General features: G+C 48.6%; 3 protein-coding genes across 3 annotated transcripts in view; 2 read left to right on the top strand and 1 right to left on the bottom strand.

The window, feature by feature from the left end:
* Positions 1 to 15,885, bottom strand: part of LOC144697978 (uncharacterized) — a 608,842-nt gene that overhangs the window by 29,647 nt on the left and 563,310 nt on the right. The gene's annotated exons all lie outside the window — the stretch shown is intronic.
* Positions 1 to 15,885, top strand: part of LOC144697525 (uncharacterized) — a 248,637-nt gene that overhangs the window by 202,091 nt on the left and 30,661 nt on the right. The gene's annotated exons all lie outside the window — the stretch shown is intronic.
* LOC144697471 (uncharacterized) overlaps positions 1 to 15,885 on the top strand; it is a 346,752-nt gene that overhangs the window by 325,751 nt on the left and 5,116 nt on the right. Inside the window, exon 2 of the mRNA XM_078569450.1 lies at positions 14,520 to 15,578. Coding sequence (XP_078425576.1) covers positions 14,629 to 15,578 — 950 coding nt within the window. The 5' untranslated portion in view covers positions 14,520 to 14,628. The remainder of the gene's footprint in view (positions 1 to 14,519; positions 15,579 to 15,885) is intronic.

Below are 15,885 nucleotides of genomic sequence, written 5' to 3'. Positions count from 1 at the left end.
CCAAAAGGCCGAGAAGCGATGGCTTTCACTTGATTTTTTTTTTTTTTTTTTGTAAAAATATACTTTATTCATAAAAAATCTTCAATCACATTCAAAACCATTTCAAAAACAACATTACAAGGGTACAATCCAGGTTAAACTTTTACAAAATGTATCACCAGGTGCATCAGTACAAACAATATTACAATCATTTACAGCCTTTCATTTTGATCTGTACAGCCCGAGGGGCTCTAAACAGTTCCCAGTCTCTCGGTGCGCTGTGGTAGAAAGGTCTTAGACAGCGACCCTTCCCCATTGCGCCTTTGCGGCAGCTGCCCCAAGCTTTAGTGCGTCCCTCAGCACGTAGTCCTGGACTTTGGATTGTGCCAGTCCGCAACAATCGGTCGGGGACAACTCTTTGTGCTGGAAGACCAACAAGTTTCGGGCAGACCAAAGCGCGTCTTTCACCGAGTTGATGATCCTCCAGCTGCAGTCGATGTTTGTCTCGGTGTGTGTCCCTGGGAACAGCCCGTAGAGCACAGAGTCCTGTGTCACAGAACTGCTCGGGATGAACCTCGACAGCAACCACTGCATCTCTCTCCAGACTTTCTTTGCAAAGGCACAATCCACAAGGAGGTGAACAACGGTCTCTTCCCCACCACAGCCACCTCGAGGGCAACGTGCAGAGGGGGTGAGACTCCTGGCGTGTAGGAAGGATCTGACGGGGAGGGCCTTTCTCACCACCAGCCAAGCTACGTCTTGGTGCTTGTTGGAAAGTTCTGGCGATGAGGCATTCTGCCAAATGACTTTGACAGTCTGCTCGGGGAACCATCCCACAGGGTCCACCCTCTCCTTTTCCCTCAGGGCCTCTAGGACGTTACGTGCTGACCACTGCCTGATGGGCTTGTGGTCAAAGGTGTTTTTCTGCATAAATTTTTCCACCAGGGACAGGTGGTACGGCACGGTCCAACTACTTGGAGCGTTCCGCGGCAGCGTGGCCAGACCCATCCTTCGCAACACCGGGGACAGGTAGAACCTCAGCACGTAGTGACACTTGGTGTTTGCGTACTGAGGGTCTACGCACCGCTTGATGCAGCCACACACAAAGGTGGCCATCAGTATGAGGGCGATGTTGGGCACGTTTTTTCCCCCTTTATCTAGAGGCTTGTACATCGCGTCCCTGCGGACACGATCCATTTTCGACCTCCAGATAAAGCGGAAGATGGCTCGAGTGATCGCCATCGCGCAGGAGTGTGGAATGGGCCAGACCTGCGCCACGTACAGCAACAGCGAGAGTACCTCACACCTGATGACCAGGTTCTTACCCGCAATGGAGAGGGAGCGTCGCTCCCACATGCCCAGTTTCCTTTTCACCATAGCCACTCGCTCCTTCCAGTTTCTAACGCATGCCCCGGTCCCTCCGAACCATATCCCCAGCACCTTCAGGCCGTCAGCCCTGACAGTGAAGGGGACAAAGGATCGGTCAGCCCAGTTCCCAAAGAACATGGCCTCGCTCTTCCCACGATTTACCTTGGCTCCCGAGGCCAGTTCGAACTGGTCGCAGACGTGCATCAGTCTGCGCACCGACAGCGGATCCGAGCAGAAGACGGCGACGTCGTCCATGTACAGGGAGGCTTTTACCTGAGTGCCTCCACTGCCTGGGATCGTCACTCCTCTTATGCCCGGATCCTTCCTGATGGACTCGGCAAAGGGTTCTATGCAGCACACGAAAAGGACAGGCGAGAGAGGACAGCCCTGCCTGACTCCAGATTTGATCGGAAAGCTATCTGTTTCCCACCCATTGATTGAGACTGCGCTACTGATGTTAGTGTAGAGCAGTTGGATCCAATTTCGAATTCCCTCCCCAAAGCCCATTTTGGAGAGCACATCCCCCATGTAGGTGTGCGATATTCTGTCAAAGGCCTTCTCCTGATCCAAGCTGATGAGGCAGGTATCCACACCCCTGTCCTGTACATAGGCAATCGTATCCCTGAGCAGCGCCAGGCTGTCAGAGATCTTCCTGCCTGGCACAGAGCAGGTCTGGTCAGGGTGAATCACCAATTCCAGAGCGGATTTGACCCGGTTGGCGATGACCTTGGACAGAATCTTATAGTCCACATTCAGCAGTGAAATGGGTCGCCAATTTCTAATTTCCTCCCTTTCCCCCTTGTGCTTGTAGATGAGGGTGATGATGCCTTTCCTCATGGATTCTGACATGCTGCCGGCCAGGAGCATACTCTCGTACACTTCTAGCAGGTCTGGGCCGATCAAGTCCCACAGAGCCGAATACAACTCCGCCGGCAGGCCGTCGCTTCCGGGGGTTTTACTCTTCTCGAAGGACTCGAGGGCCTTAGTCAGTTCCTCAGGAGTTAGCGGTTTGTCTAGGCTCTCCCGCGTACTGTGGTCTAAGACCTCCGTGATAGAGGACAGGAAGGACTGGGAGGCCGTGCTGTCCGTGGGCTTCACGTCATACAGACCGGCATAAAAGGATTTGCTGATCCTCAGAATGTCGGACCGTGATGACTTTACTGAGCCGTCTTCTTCCTTCAGGCTGCTGATCACAGAGCGCTCTCTGTGTACCTTTTGGAAGAAGAAACGTGAGCACGTCTCATCCTGCTCCACGGAGCGGACTCTGGAACGGAAGATGATCTTGGAGGCCTCCGAGGCAAAGTGCGAGGCTTGCTGGCCCTTCACCTCTTGGAGCTCCTCCTTGACATCGACCCCCATCGACCGCAGCCGGAGCAGATTCTGCATCTTTTCCTGGAGTCGGGACATTTCCCTCTGTTCCTTTCTAGCTTTCTGGGTGCCTTTGCGGATGAAAAACCTCTTGATGCTTCCCTTGATCACTTCCCACCAGTGTGTCAGGGACTCAAAGAGGGGTTTCACGGTTCTCCAACCTTTGTAATCCCTCTTGAGCTCCTCAATGTTCTCTGGGGTCAGCAGTTGCACATTTAGCTTCCATGCCCCCCTGCCCACCCTCAGGTCTTCCTCCAAGTGGCAGTCCGCCAGTAGGAGGCAGTGGTCAGAGAAGAACACCGGCTTGACGTCGGTGGATCTGACTGTGAATGCACGGGACACAAACAGGAAGTCTATCCTGGAACGAATGGACCCGTCTGGCCGCGACCAGGTGTATCTACGCTGCGCTCCGTCTGCAGGGTTGCTGAAGACGTCGTGCAGCTTGGCATCCTTAACTGTTTCCATCAGGGATCTGGACGTAGCGTCCAATCTGCTTCCGGCCCTGCCGGATCGTCCTGCCGCATCGATGATGCAGTTGAAGTCCCCGCCCAGAATGACCGGCCTGGAGGTCGCCAGCAGCAGTGGGAGCTGCTGAAAAACCTCCAGCCGCTCAGCCCCTTGTGCCGGGCCATACACGTTAATTAACCGGAGTGGAGCGTTCTTGTACATTACGTCTGCTACGAGGAGTCGCCCGCCCACCACCTCCTTGACCTCGGAGACGGTGAAGTTGCCTCCCCGCAGCAGAATACCCAGGCCGGAGGAACGAGAGTCGTTTCCGCCCGACCAGATCGATGGCCCGTGGGACCACCATCGTGACCATTGCCTGTAGGAGCTGAGGTGCGGTATCGCACACTCCTGCAGAAACAACAGGTCAGCTTTGACCTTGGCTAGGTAGTCCAAGGTCGCAACACATCGCGTAGTAGATTTAATGCTACGCACATTTATGGATACAATCTTTAAACCCATTTTAAAGCATTTATTCTCCTACCAAACCCACTGTCTCTGAGAGTCCCAGACCTTTAGTCTGCTCCTTCATACCCGTAGTGAGCTCAAATTCCTTCACTTTGGATGGGCTGAGGTAGATCTCCTTGGCCGTGTTCTGCTCCAGTGGCATCTGGAGGTTCACGTAGTGAGCGGGTTTTGAGATGACCTTTGCTGGAGAAGCTTCTCCAAAACTCACCCCCTCTGGGGGGTTGCTGTTCCCGGCTTCCTGGAGCTGGGGTGCGATGATTGCCTCACTGCTCCCAGATTCCAGGGGCTGTGGTGCACTGGCCTCCTCAGGTTGCAGGCAAAGTTGGGGTGCGCTGGGCTCCTTGTTGTCTCCAATTTTCTGGAGCTCGGGTGTCTCGTCCTCCAACGCCCTGGAGCTTTGCCGCCTCTTCTGTCGGTGCCGCTCTGGCACTTCATCATCCGAAGAGCTGCTGCCCTTGTCATCCGTGTCGGATGGGAGACGCCTCTTGCCGCTTCTCTGGGAAACGCCTTTGCTTCTTCTTCGCTCCCTCTTACTTTTCTTGTTCTTCACCGTCCGCCACTCCCCCTGCTGCTTTTCCACTGCTGCCTCCTCCTCCATTGATTCGCTGTCCTGAGGACTGGAAGGTTCAGGGGGTAGTGCTGTTGATTGGCTCTCTGTTGCCTCAATCTCTTTCTCCACCTTGTCTCTCTCTGTGTCCTCCTTTGTCCCGTTGAGCTCCCTGGGGGCCTTGGTGGTTGGAGTGACACGGAACATTTCTTCTGCTTCCCCCTGGTCGGCTTTGGCTGCCTGTGCGTAAGTACGGCAGCGTTTGGGGCAGGTCCTGTAGAGGTGACTTGCCTCGCCACACAGGTTGCAGCACTTGGCCTGTTTGCAGTCTTTTGTCTGGTGCCCTTCCTGTTTGCAGATCTTGCAGAGGGAGGCGCTGCAGTTGGCCGCCACATGGCCAGCCTTGCCGCATGAGCGACAATGCTTGGGTTGCCCAGCGTAGACCAGGTAGCCACGGTTTCCCCCGATTGCGAAACTGGAAGGAGGGTGGAAAATGGCTCCCTTACCATCGGTCTTTAGCGTGACCTTAAACAGGCGTTTGCCTGTCCAGATCCCCAAGTCGTCTCGAATCTCAGTGCCGCTCCCCACCTTATCGAAGTACCTGGTGAGGAAGGTGACCACGTCGGCGACAGGGACGAAGGGGTTGTACACATGCACCATCACCTCACGTTCCCGTTGCAACGGCAGAGAAAAGTGCGGCTCCGCCGTCAGGATCTTCATCTCCGGCAGGTCTCTCTTCTCCTCGAACACCCTCAGGAGCCGGACGCAGTCTGCCACTCGCTTGAAAGTCACGTCGAAATAACCACCTTTGCGGGAGTCGTGCAGGGTGAAGATCTCCGTAGCTTGGAAGCCGCACGCCTTCAACAGGATCCTCCTGGTGAAGAAGCCCCGATCCATAGGTGATCCTTCTTCGCTGTGGTTCACCGTGACTCGGACGGTGATAGGTAACCCACGGTATAGATTTGGATTGCGATTGGTTATCGCCCTTCCATCCCGACCTTGCCATGGCAGGACCATGGTGTCGCCCCTGCAACACTTGATCTTAGCCAAAAGGCCGAGAAGCACTGAAAGGAATTTGGAAGACATTGATCAAAATCAAACCATCGAATCCTGTACTCCAGATTGGTGCTAGTGAACTGTTTTATCTCACCATTAAATCCATGTTTTGGGTGTCATGTGTGTGTGGGTGGGGTGGGGGGGGGGGGTGGTGGTGCGGGGTGATTAAGGAGGGGTTCGAGTTTAAGCTATAGTGTTAGAAACTAACAGTTCATATTTCCTTCTTTTGTCGCTGGTTAAAGACAATTTGTTCCATAAACAGTTATTTACTTCTTAAGCTTATAAACCTGGTGCTTGTTCTGTTTACCTAAATTAAACAGGTAGAATTGGGGCAATCTGGTGGTTTGGTTACATTTTTCACAATTGTCGCGGCTTGGGGAACAATGGTGCTTTATATTACAATACATGATCCCCAGTGAGTCACAACACTTAGCTCAGTGAGATCTGATCACTTACTGAGTGAGTCTGCATCAATGTATCTCAGATAGACACAGCTTGTGTCATAGTTCAGTGAGATCTGATCACGTACTGAGTGAGTCTGTATAAATGAGGGTGAGATTCTGCTAACATAGGGATTGCAAAGTAAGAATGGTCAAGGTCCATCTCCTACCATCTGCATCCTGCAATAATGGAGCTGTTGGCCAAGGCTTGGTAATGAATCTGTTTCAATAAGTCTGTCATAGGCTGACACTCAGTTATTCTGCCGTGCTTTATATTCTAATGGGAATTATCAATTGTTTTACGACTATGAGTTTGGGTAGTGGCTATAATGTCTTCACTCTTCTCTGTTGATCATATCCAGAATGGCCGCTGTAGAAAGATGCACTTGGCCTGTAAGTTACGGTCATTGTGAGAGTGATAACGAAACATCTGCGTGTCAAAGTTCAGTGACAGCCAATCATTTACCGAGTGAGTGCATCTGTGAAAATGTAACTGAAATAATCACAGCTCCTGCAGGTGATTCTCTGGCTACAGTGAGATAGATAAGAAAGGAATCAGGAGCGTGTAGTCCCACCCAGCTGGACACCGGTGGAAAGGAATTGAAAGAAGGAGGTTTGGACAACGCTGTCAAAGGCTGCAGACAGGCAGAGAAGGACAGTGAGGGAGAGTTTACCTTTGTCAATTTCACAGAGGGTGTAACCTGTGACTTTGAGAAGAGCTGTTTCGACACTGAGACAGGGGCGAAAATCTTATTACACTGATTGAAACATGGAGTTTCAGGAAAGATGGGCATGGGTCTGGAAGGCAACAGGGATTTTAGAGAGCAAAGGATGGAGAGAGATGGGGAGAGAGTTTGCAAGGATATTGGGGTCAAGATTTGTTCTGATTGATGAGGAAGTGATGACGGCAGGTTGGAAGGAGAGGGAGAGCCCTTAAAAAGAACTAACTTGTGTTTGAGATATTAAAAAGAATCAACCTACTGTGCATTTAACACAAAGCTGATTTATTTGATTTTATCCAGAATATTAACCAGAATGACAGGGTTGGGGTATATTAACATCAGCAGAAACAGACCCCAATGAACATGGTTCATCCTGAATGTGATTAACAGCAAAATCCAATCACTGTCGTAACTTGTGAACTCGGTGGTGTGTCAGTAGGTTAGCTGACAGAGTGAATCCCTTCCCACACTTGGAGCAGGTGAACTGCCTCTCTCTTGTGTGAGTGCGCTTGTGTGTCAGCAGGTGGGATGACTGAGTGAATCCCTTTCGACACTCAGACCAGGCGAATGGCCTCTCCCCAGTGTGAACTCTCTGGTGTCTCAGCAGATTGGACGACTGAATGTATCATTCCCACATACTAAGCAAGTGAATGGCCTCTCCCCAGCGTGAATGTGCTGGAGATTTAGAATGGTGGATCAATCAGCAAATTTCTTCTCACACACTGTGCAAGTAAACAGCCTCTCTCCTGTGTGATAAAAACAAAAAGCTAAAAGCTACTGCGGATGCTGGAAATCCAAAACAAAAACAGAATTACCTGGAAAAACTCAGCAGGTCTGGCAGCATCGGTGGAGAAGAAACCAGTTCTGCCGAAGGGTCGTGAGGACTCGAAACGTCAACTGATTTCTTCTCCACCGATGCTGCCAGACCTGCTGAGTTTTTCCAAGTAATTCTGTTTTTGTTTTGTCTCTCCTATGTGAACTCGCCGGTGTCTCAGCAGGTTGGATTACTGAGTGAATCCCTTCCCACACGTGGAGCAGCTGAACGGTCTCTCCCCAGTGTGAGTGCGCTGATGAGTTTCCAATTGGGATGGGTAATGGAATCCCGTCTCACAATCCCTACATTTCCATGGTTTCTCCCCAGAGTGGCTACGCTTATGTTCTGACAGGTCAGATGATCGGCTGAAGCCTCGTCCACAAACAGAACACGTGTACAGTTTCTCCCCACTGTGAATGGTGCTTTTTCCTTCCATGTTCACAATCCGATGATATTCAGGTTACGATAAATTGGGCGACTGTGTCAGATCCTGATGTAATGTTTGGTTTCAAATTCCTGACTGCATATCCTCCCCTTCTAATCCCCTGTGCAATTGATTCAAAACAGAAAAAAGGAGTGAGAGAGAACCCACAAAAACACAAAGGCAGCTTGTGAAGTCCAGCTGAATGAATTTGTGGGGCCGACCTTGCAAAATGACCTTGAAAGCTGACGGACCCAACAGGTTCAAAGATTTTTTAAAAAATTCTTTTTAAGCAGTCTTGATATGTCAAATCGATGCAAAGGCAGTATAGAAATACCTGTCGCTAAAACAGGACTATTTTACATTGAATGGATCGTGTCAGTGCAGAAACCGAATCTCTCCTAGAATCTACCTCATTTGACAGTTCCACATCGGAAATTGCTGGGCCCGACTGGATTCCACTGTCCTCGGGGTTAAACCCGGCAGCTTCTCCCGCAGCTCCACTCCAGCTCAAACTGAAACAACAATAAACACCCACACAGGAGGCCAGGGACCGGCTTCCGCATCCAACATCCCCCCAGACTCTAACCGGCTCCTAATTGGTCCGCCTGTATTTCTAAACTCGGTTACACAAAACAATAAAACAAATGCAAAATTCTGCAGAGGCTGAAATAAAAAGATAAAATACTAGAAATATTCAGCGGATCGGGCAGCTTCTGTGGAGTGAGAAACAAAGTTAAGCGCTTAGGTCCCTGACCTGCTGTCAACCTGCAATAAAACATTCAGGGCACCCGCTAAATAATGGCGGCCACAGTTCCCACAATTCTGTGAGCCCTAGAAACTGCTTTATCTAAAAGTTGTGCGCTATTATTTGGAGGTAGGTTGTCACAATTTTATTTGATAACAATCAGGTGGCTAGAGATTAGAATGGGGACAACTGCAGCAAAATACAGTCAGACATAAATAGCTAAAAGCAAATATCGCGGACGTTGGAAATCTGAAATAATGGAAAAACTCAGCAGGTCTGGCAGCATCTGTGGAGAGAGAAACAGAGCTAGCGTTTCGAGCCAATATGACTCTTCTTCAGAGCAGACACAAATAGGCATAATAGACATAAATAGGATCGCAAACTAGACTGAGAAACGGAAAATGAAATTCAAAACAGTGAAATGAGGTCGGTTTGCGCTCTGCTGATGGAGAGGGAGCTTATTCTAGCTTGCGAGGGATTCTGGATAGATCACTCGCCATTCTTGTAGAACAACAAGCCGCGCTACTGCTCTTGCGCACCCATTCCAAGGCCGAGACTGAAAACCGGAGTCACCGGAACCTGCAGCCTGGAACTGGGAGTGGGAGAAGCAGAAAGAAAGAAGAGAAACAATATAATCTAACACTCACAGCAACCTCCAATCCAGCCCCATTCACGGGATAGTGAGACAGAGTTTAGAAACACTCACCAACAGGACTCCAGTGAAACTTCCACGAGGAAAGGGGAAGCAGTGACTGTGCCTGTTCTGATATAGCCCCAGACCTGTCACTCAAACCCCCGAACTCCGCCCAGTTCACAGCTCAACCTACCAGCCTGCAGCTTCTTGCACCTTGACTCGGACCAGCTGTGGGACAGTCCAAGGCGAGTCGTTTGTGGAGGACTGGTGGATGGGTGACTCCCCGTGTTGTGCTGTGTCTCAAATGGCTTCTTCCTCACCTCCTCCAGGGAGTCAGAAGGTTGATGGAACTAAGGGGTCCTCACTGACCTGCACAGGTACATTAACCTGCACCCCAACCCGATTCACTCTGTGAACAAGTTGCTTTTTTTTTTGCTACGCCGTCGCTTAACTAAGTCTTGTTTAACCCAAGCGGGAATATGCAGGGCTGCAGGATCATTGCAGGAGGTGGCATTCGGTAAATTGTTCCATCAGGGGGCGGGGCAGACAACATAGGCCGAACAGCCTCCTTCTGTGCTGTAAACATTCTATGATTCTCTGATTAAGATCCCGCGGCTCTATTCCCTGTCATCCCCGCCTTCTGATATTGTCCCTGGCTCCCTGTTTAACCAAGTTAACCCTCCCCTTTCCCCTGCTCACCCTGTATAGTGTGTGTCAGACTTCCTCTGGACACCTCCCTCCACCACCACCACCCAGGCTCTGTTAACCATCAGCAGCTTTCTGCTTCTCTGGTTTTAGTTAGAATTTACAGAATTTCAGGATTTACCTTCAAACTTACTTTAACTGGCTGCAGGAAATCTGAAAATGTTTGTCCCTCACACCAGGATAGATTATTTTGTATAAAGTCAGAATCCAAAATGCAGTTTATATTCTTAAACAACTTCTTTTGATCCACCTGACCCGAATATAAATGAATAACCTCAGCAGGTCAGGCCTGCACCTGTGAAGAGAGTTAACGTGCCAGCTCTGTGACCTTTCATCTGAACTGGGAACAGATAGAAATGTAGCAGTTTATTACCAAGTGAAAAGGAAGCAGTTCACAGCCGTCAGGAATCAAAATTGAGTTGAACAATTTTATATCACATCTCTGCTCCCGTTTTTTTTCGGTTTCTTTCCATCTGTGTTTTCCTCTCTCATTGATCTCTATTTTATTCACTTTGCATTCAGGCAGTTGCTATCGTGCCATTCACACCTCATCTAGACATTCCCACTCCCTTTGATCTTACATCATGAAAGCTTTTGTCAGTTAATCTCTCCTGCCCTGCAGCCTTTCACAGATCTTTCCTTCTTTCTTCCCACATCCGCCTTTTCGCTTGCTCACAGACCTGAAACGTTAATTCTGTTTCTCTCTCTACAGATTCTTCCAGACCTGCTGAGTGTTTCCAGTTTTTACTGTTTCTAATTTCAGATTTTAATAGTCCACAGTATTTGTCGTTTCTCCATTCCAAATACCCTGTCTAGCCTTCATCTGCAGTTTATATCTTGTACTCTGATTAATTATTCAGCGATTTATCATTTCTGAGTGTCTTTAAATGTAGTTATAATTTCATCATTTCCCTGGTTTTCCTCAGACTTCCTGGCACTAATATTAAATCCTGACTAATCTTAAATGGAAGGATCAGCCCAGCACCGACAGACCAGTCAGTTTAATCTCGGTGTGGGAAAGCATTGAGAAGCCGGGATTCAGGACAAAATCAACAGTCACTTGGACAAATGAGGATTAATTAAGGAAGGCCGGCACGGATTTGTTAAGGGCAAATCATTTTGAACTAACTTGCTTGAGTTTTTTGATGAGGTAATAGAGGAGGATGATGTGGGTAATACGGTTGATGTGCACATGATTTGATAAAGGCATTTGATAAGGTGCCATGTAACAGGCTTGTCAACAAAGTTAAAGCCCACAGGGTGGACGCAGCATGTGTACAAAACAACGACTGCCCAGATAATGGGAATTTCACGTTGTGGTGTGTGTCAAATAAATCAGCTTCGTTTCAAACGCACAGTGTGCTGTTTCCTTGATTTCTCTGAAATGTCCATCGTGTGTTCCCCACAGCTTCTCTCCCATGTGTAAATAGGGCATCACGCCTACAAACCTGGATGAGATTTAAATCTGAATCCACTCAGTAAACGTGTTTAACAAAAGGTGAACAAGTAAACAGACCACGTCAAGTAATTGGAAAAAATACAGAGAGGAGAAGAGGAAAAAATATTTACTCAGTGAGTTATGATCTGGAATGTACTGTCTGAAAGGTGGAAGCAGATTCAATAGTGATTTTCTAAAGTGAATTGGGTCTGTAATTAAAGGGAAAAGTTTGCAGCCTTCTGGGGAAAAGAGCAGGGGAATGAAACTAATTGGCAGCTCTTTCAAAGATGATACCAGCCCTACAATGCAGCTCTATGTTGACAGGACACAGTCTGATGTCCAACTCACCGAGAATAAAGAAAGATCCCAACTTTCCGAGATCCCCTTGGATTCTTTGTCAATATGTTTCGAACGCTGACAGATTCCTTCCTTCTTTTGAAATTCCACTTCCGTGTGCAGGGGTTGCAGACAGTGCTGGACACAGAGGGAGCAGCAAACTGGGCTCAGGGTTGATACACTGGGTTTGTCCTTGACCTGGGCTTCCTGCTGAGCGTGTGCTGGGATCCAGTGGAATTTCACTCTGCTGGGACATTTCTGCGTGCGTCACAGGACCATCAGGAACAGGAGGAGGGCATTCAGCCCTGAAAGCTGCTCCACCACTCAGATAGATGAGGGCTGATTTGTATCAGAACTCCATTTACCCACATTCATTCCCTATCCCGTGAAACATTTGGTGAGCAAAAATCTATCCATCTCAGTCTTGTAAGCTCCAATTGACCCTCACCATCAAGCGCATTTTGTTGGAGAGAGTTCCACATTTCTACTCCACCTTGTGTGAAGGATCTCTGTTTGATTGCACTGTTGAATGGTCAAGTTCTAACATTAGGTTGATGACCCCTTTTTTCTCGATTCACCCACCAGAGGAAATAGTTTATTTATATCTACCCGACTGGCACATCGAGCATATTTTGGCCGACCTTCTTTAATCTAGAACAAAACAAAAACAGAATTACCTGGAAAAACTCAGCAAGTCTGGCAGCATCGGCGGAGAAGAAATCAGTCAACGTTTCGAGCCTTCATGGCCCTTCGGCAGAACTGCAGCATAGTTTCAACAAGGGAGAAATATAAATTGGTTTAAGGTAGGTGGGTGGGTGGGTGGGTGGGTGGGTGGGAAGAGACACATTGAGGGTGTGGTGTGAGCAGATAATAATCAAAAGATGTCACAGACAAAAGGGTCAAAGAGGTGTTGAAGGTGGTGGTCTTTGTCTGAGAAAAGTGCTAATTAAGAATGGAAAACAGGATATTCAAAGTACAGCTCTAGTGGGGGTGGGGTGGAAAGACTAAAGGTTTTAGTTTTAGATTTAAAAATAATGGAAATAGGTGGGGAAAGAAGAATCTATATAAATTATTGAAAAATTTAATCTAGACACCAGTATAAATGTCTTTAATCTAGACACCAGTATAAATTTAATGAGTCAGGACATGGGGAGTGACCTGAATGGACAATGAACACTCAGTAGCAAAGTCCCCGGTGTTAAGGTAAATTGGGAAAATACTGTGATTGCCCACGAGGTGGAGACACCCAGTGTAACGGATGAAGGGAAGAGAGGGAACAGATGTATAAAACCCTTCTTCATCACCCTGCCCATTTCTCTCTCTCATCACGTAGGGACACGGACCAGGCCTCCCGTGCACTTGGCTGCTGTATAAATTGACATAATTTTACATCTGCGCCTCCAATCCAAGCGGGATCACAAAATGTGATTCTGTATTCAACTATGTTCCACCTCAATGGCGGTAACATTACCCAGCATTCACCGAGATATTGAATATGCTCTATCTTCAACAGAAAATACTGGAAAAACTCAGCAGGTCCGACAGCATCTGTGGAGAGAGAAAAACAAAGTTAACGTTTCGAGTCCGTATGACCCTTCTTCAGACTCGAAACGTTAACTTTGTCTCTCTCTCTCTCCACAGACATCATGTCAGACCTGCTGAGTTTTTGCAGCATTTTTCTGGTTTTGTTTCAGATTTCCAGCATCTGCAGGATTTTGCTTTTTTTCGATCTTCACGTTGGGTGGCGCTCGCGCAGGCGCAGTGCCAGGCAGTGACTAGAGCATGCGCAGCAGGGGCTCTAACCAGAGCATGCGCAGTCCGGTGCTGGAAGGATAGAGGCGGCCGCGTTGAATCAGCGAGGAGAGCAGAGGAATCGACCCAGCGGGTGGGTGAGGAAAATGTAACCGCCAAGTGAGTGGGGAGTTTTCATTAACACTTGCTGGAGACCTCAAGACGCGAATAATAAGTTTCCGGTCCAACACCTGCACAGATTTGGCGGCTGCATCGTTTCTCCTGATCTCAGCCACAGATTAACAGCCGCCATCTTTTTAATTATCAGGGACGATGGACAGCAGTGCGCATGTGTCCGCCATCTTTATAGGGGGCAATGGGCAGCAGTGCGCATGTGTCCGCCATCTTTATAGGGGGCAATGTGCAGCGGTTGTGACCAAAGCTGGAGCAATTAAAATTGGGAATTGTCAGGTATCCGGAATTAAACTAAGTGAAGATATCAGGAAGGATTGTGAGGCTGGAGGACATTACAAAGACATAGATGGATTTGAAATGATCAGGAATTCAAAATTTTGTTGCTCCTTTACCCGGAGCCTTTGTCGGTCAGTGAGCACAGGGGTGATGGGTGAACAAGACTTGGTGCAAGTAAGCACATGGGCAGCAGAGTTTTGGATGACCTCAAGATTACAGGAAGATTGAATGTGGGTGGCCGGCCGGGGGTTGTTGGGATAGTTTAAAGGGAACAAAGGAATGGATGAGATTTTCAGCAGCAGATGAGCTGAGACTGGGGTGGAGTCGGGCGATGTTACTGAGGTGGAAATAGGTGGTCTTGGTGATGATGTGGGTATGTGGTTGGAAGCTCATCTTGGGGTGAAATATTTCACCATGGTTGTGAACATTCTGGTTCAGTCTCAGACAGTTGTCAGCGAGAGGGATGGAGTCGGTGTCTCGGGAGTGGAGTTTGTAGCGGGGACTGAAGGAAATGACTTCTGTCTTCCCAATATTTAAATAGAGGAAATTTCTGCTCATCCAGTACCAGATGCCAGACAAGCCAGGACTGTGTGTAACTTGGAGGTGATGGTGTTCACACACACCTGCTACCCTGGTCCTTTTAGGGGGTGAAGGTTAGTGGTTCAGGAGATTTTGTCAATTCTGGTTGAGTGATAGATATATGAAATCCTTCTGCTTTACCCAATGCCTCTCTGACCTATGTCTCTCACTCCCTTTTTTTCCTGTACAGGGTATGAGAAGGAGAGGATTTGCAGTCAGGAATCTGAAACCAAACATCACATCAGTGCCTGAAAGAGTCACCTAATTTATCATAACCTGAATATCATTGGATTTTGAAAATGGAAGGAAAAAGCACCGTTCACAGTGGGGAGAAACCGTACACGTGTTCTGTGTGTGGACGAGGCTTCAGCCGATCATGCGACCTGTCAAAACATAAATGCAGGGACAACAGGGAGAAACCATGGAAATGTGGGGACTGTGGGAAGGGGTTCAATTACCCATCCCTGCTGAAAACTCATTGGCGCACTCACACTGGAGAGAGACCGTTCAGCTGCTCCAAGTGTGGGAAGGGATTCACGCAGTTATCCAACCTGCAGTCACACCAGCGAGTTCATAATGTGGAGGGGCCATTCACCTGCTCCGAGTGCGGGAAGAGATTTACTCAGTCGTCTGTCCTGCTGAGACATCAGCGGGTTCACAGTGGGGAGAGATCTTTTAAATGCCCAGACTGTGGGAAGTGCTATAAAAATTCCAGATACCTGGTGTCTCATCAGCGTGTTCACACTGATGAGAGACCTTTTAAATGCCCAGACTGCGGGAAGTGCTTCAAGAGATCCCAGGAATTGATGTACCATGAACGTGTTCACACTGACGAGAGACCGTTCAGGTGTTCTTACTGTGGGACTGGGTTCAGGCGATCATCTAACCTCATTGAACACCAGCGAGTTCACACTGGAGAGAGGCCGTTCACCTGCTTCAAGTGTGGGAAGGGATTCACTCGGTCATCCAGCCTGCTCACGCACCAGCGAGTTCACAATGGGGAGAGGCCATTCACCTGCTCCAAGTGTGGGAAGGGATTCAGTCACTCAACCAGCCTGCTGATGCATCAGCGAATTCACACTGGGGAGAGACCGTTCACCTGCTCCGAGTGTGGGAAGAGATTCACTCAGTCATCTACCCTGCTGACACATCAGCGAATTCACACGGAGGAGAGACCGTTCACATGCTCCGAGTGTGGGAAGGGATTCACTCGGATGTCCCACCTGCTGACACATCAGCGAGTTCACAGGTAACCACAGCGATTGGATTTTGCTGTTAATCACATCCAGGACTGAACCATATTCATTGGAGTCTGTTTCTGCTGAGGTTAGTAAACTGAAGTCCAATTATTGCAGTTGTTATTCTGAATAAAGTCAAATTAATCAGCTTTGTATTAAACACACTGTGTTGAACATATGAATTAGGTGCAGGAGTAGGCCATTCGACCCCTTTAGCCTGCTCACCCAATCAATAAAATCATGGCTGATATGACTGAGGCCTCAGCTCCACATTCCCTCTTCCTGCTGTTAACCTTTACTCCCTTAGCAGTAACTGGA

The sequence above is a fragment of the Cetorhinus maximus genome, chromosome 23 (genome assembly GCF_964194155.1).
Source record: "Cetorhinus maximus chromosome 23, sCetMax3.hap1.1, whole genome shotgun sequence".
NCBI lineage: Eukaryota > Metazoa > Chordata > Chondrichthyes > Lamniformes > Cetorhinidae > Cetorhinus > Cetorhinus maximus.
Note: the sequence above shows the minus strand (reverse complement) of the source record. Positions and strands in the feature narration are given on the sequence as shown.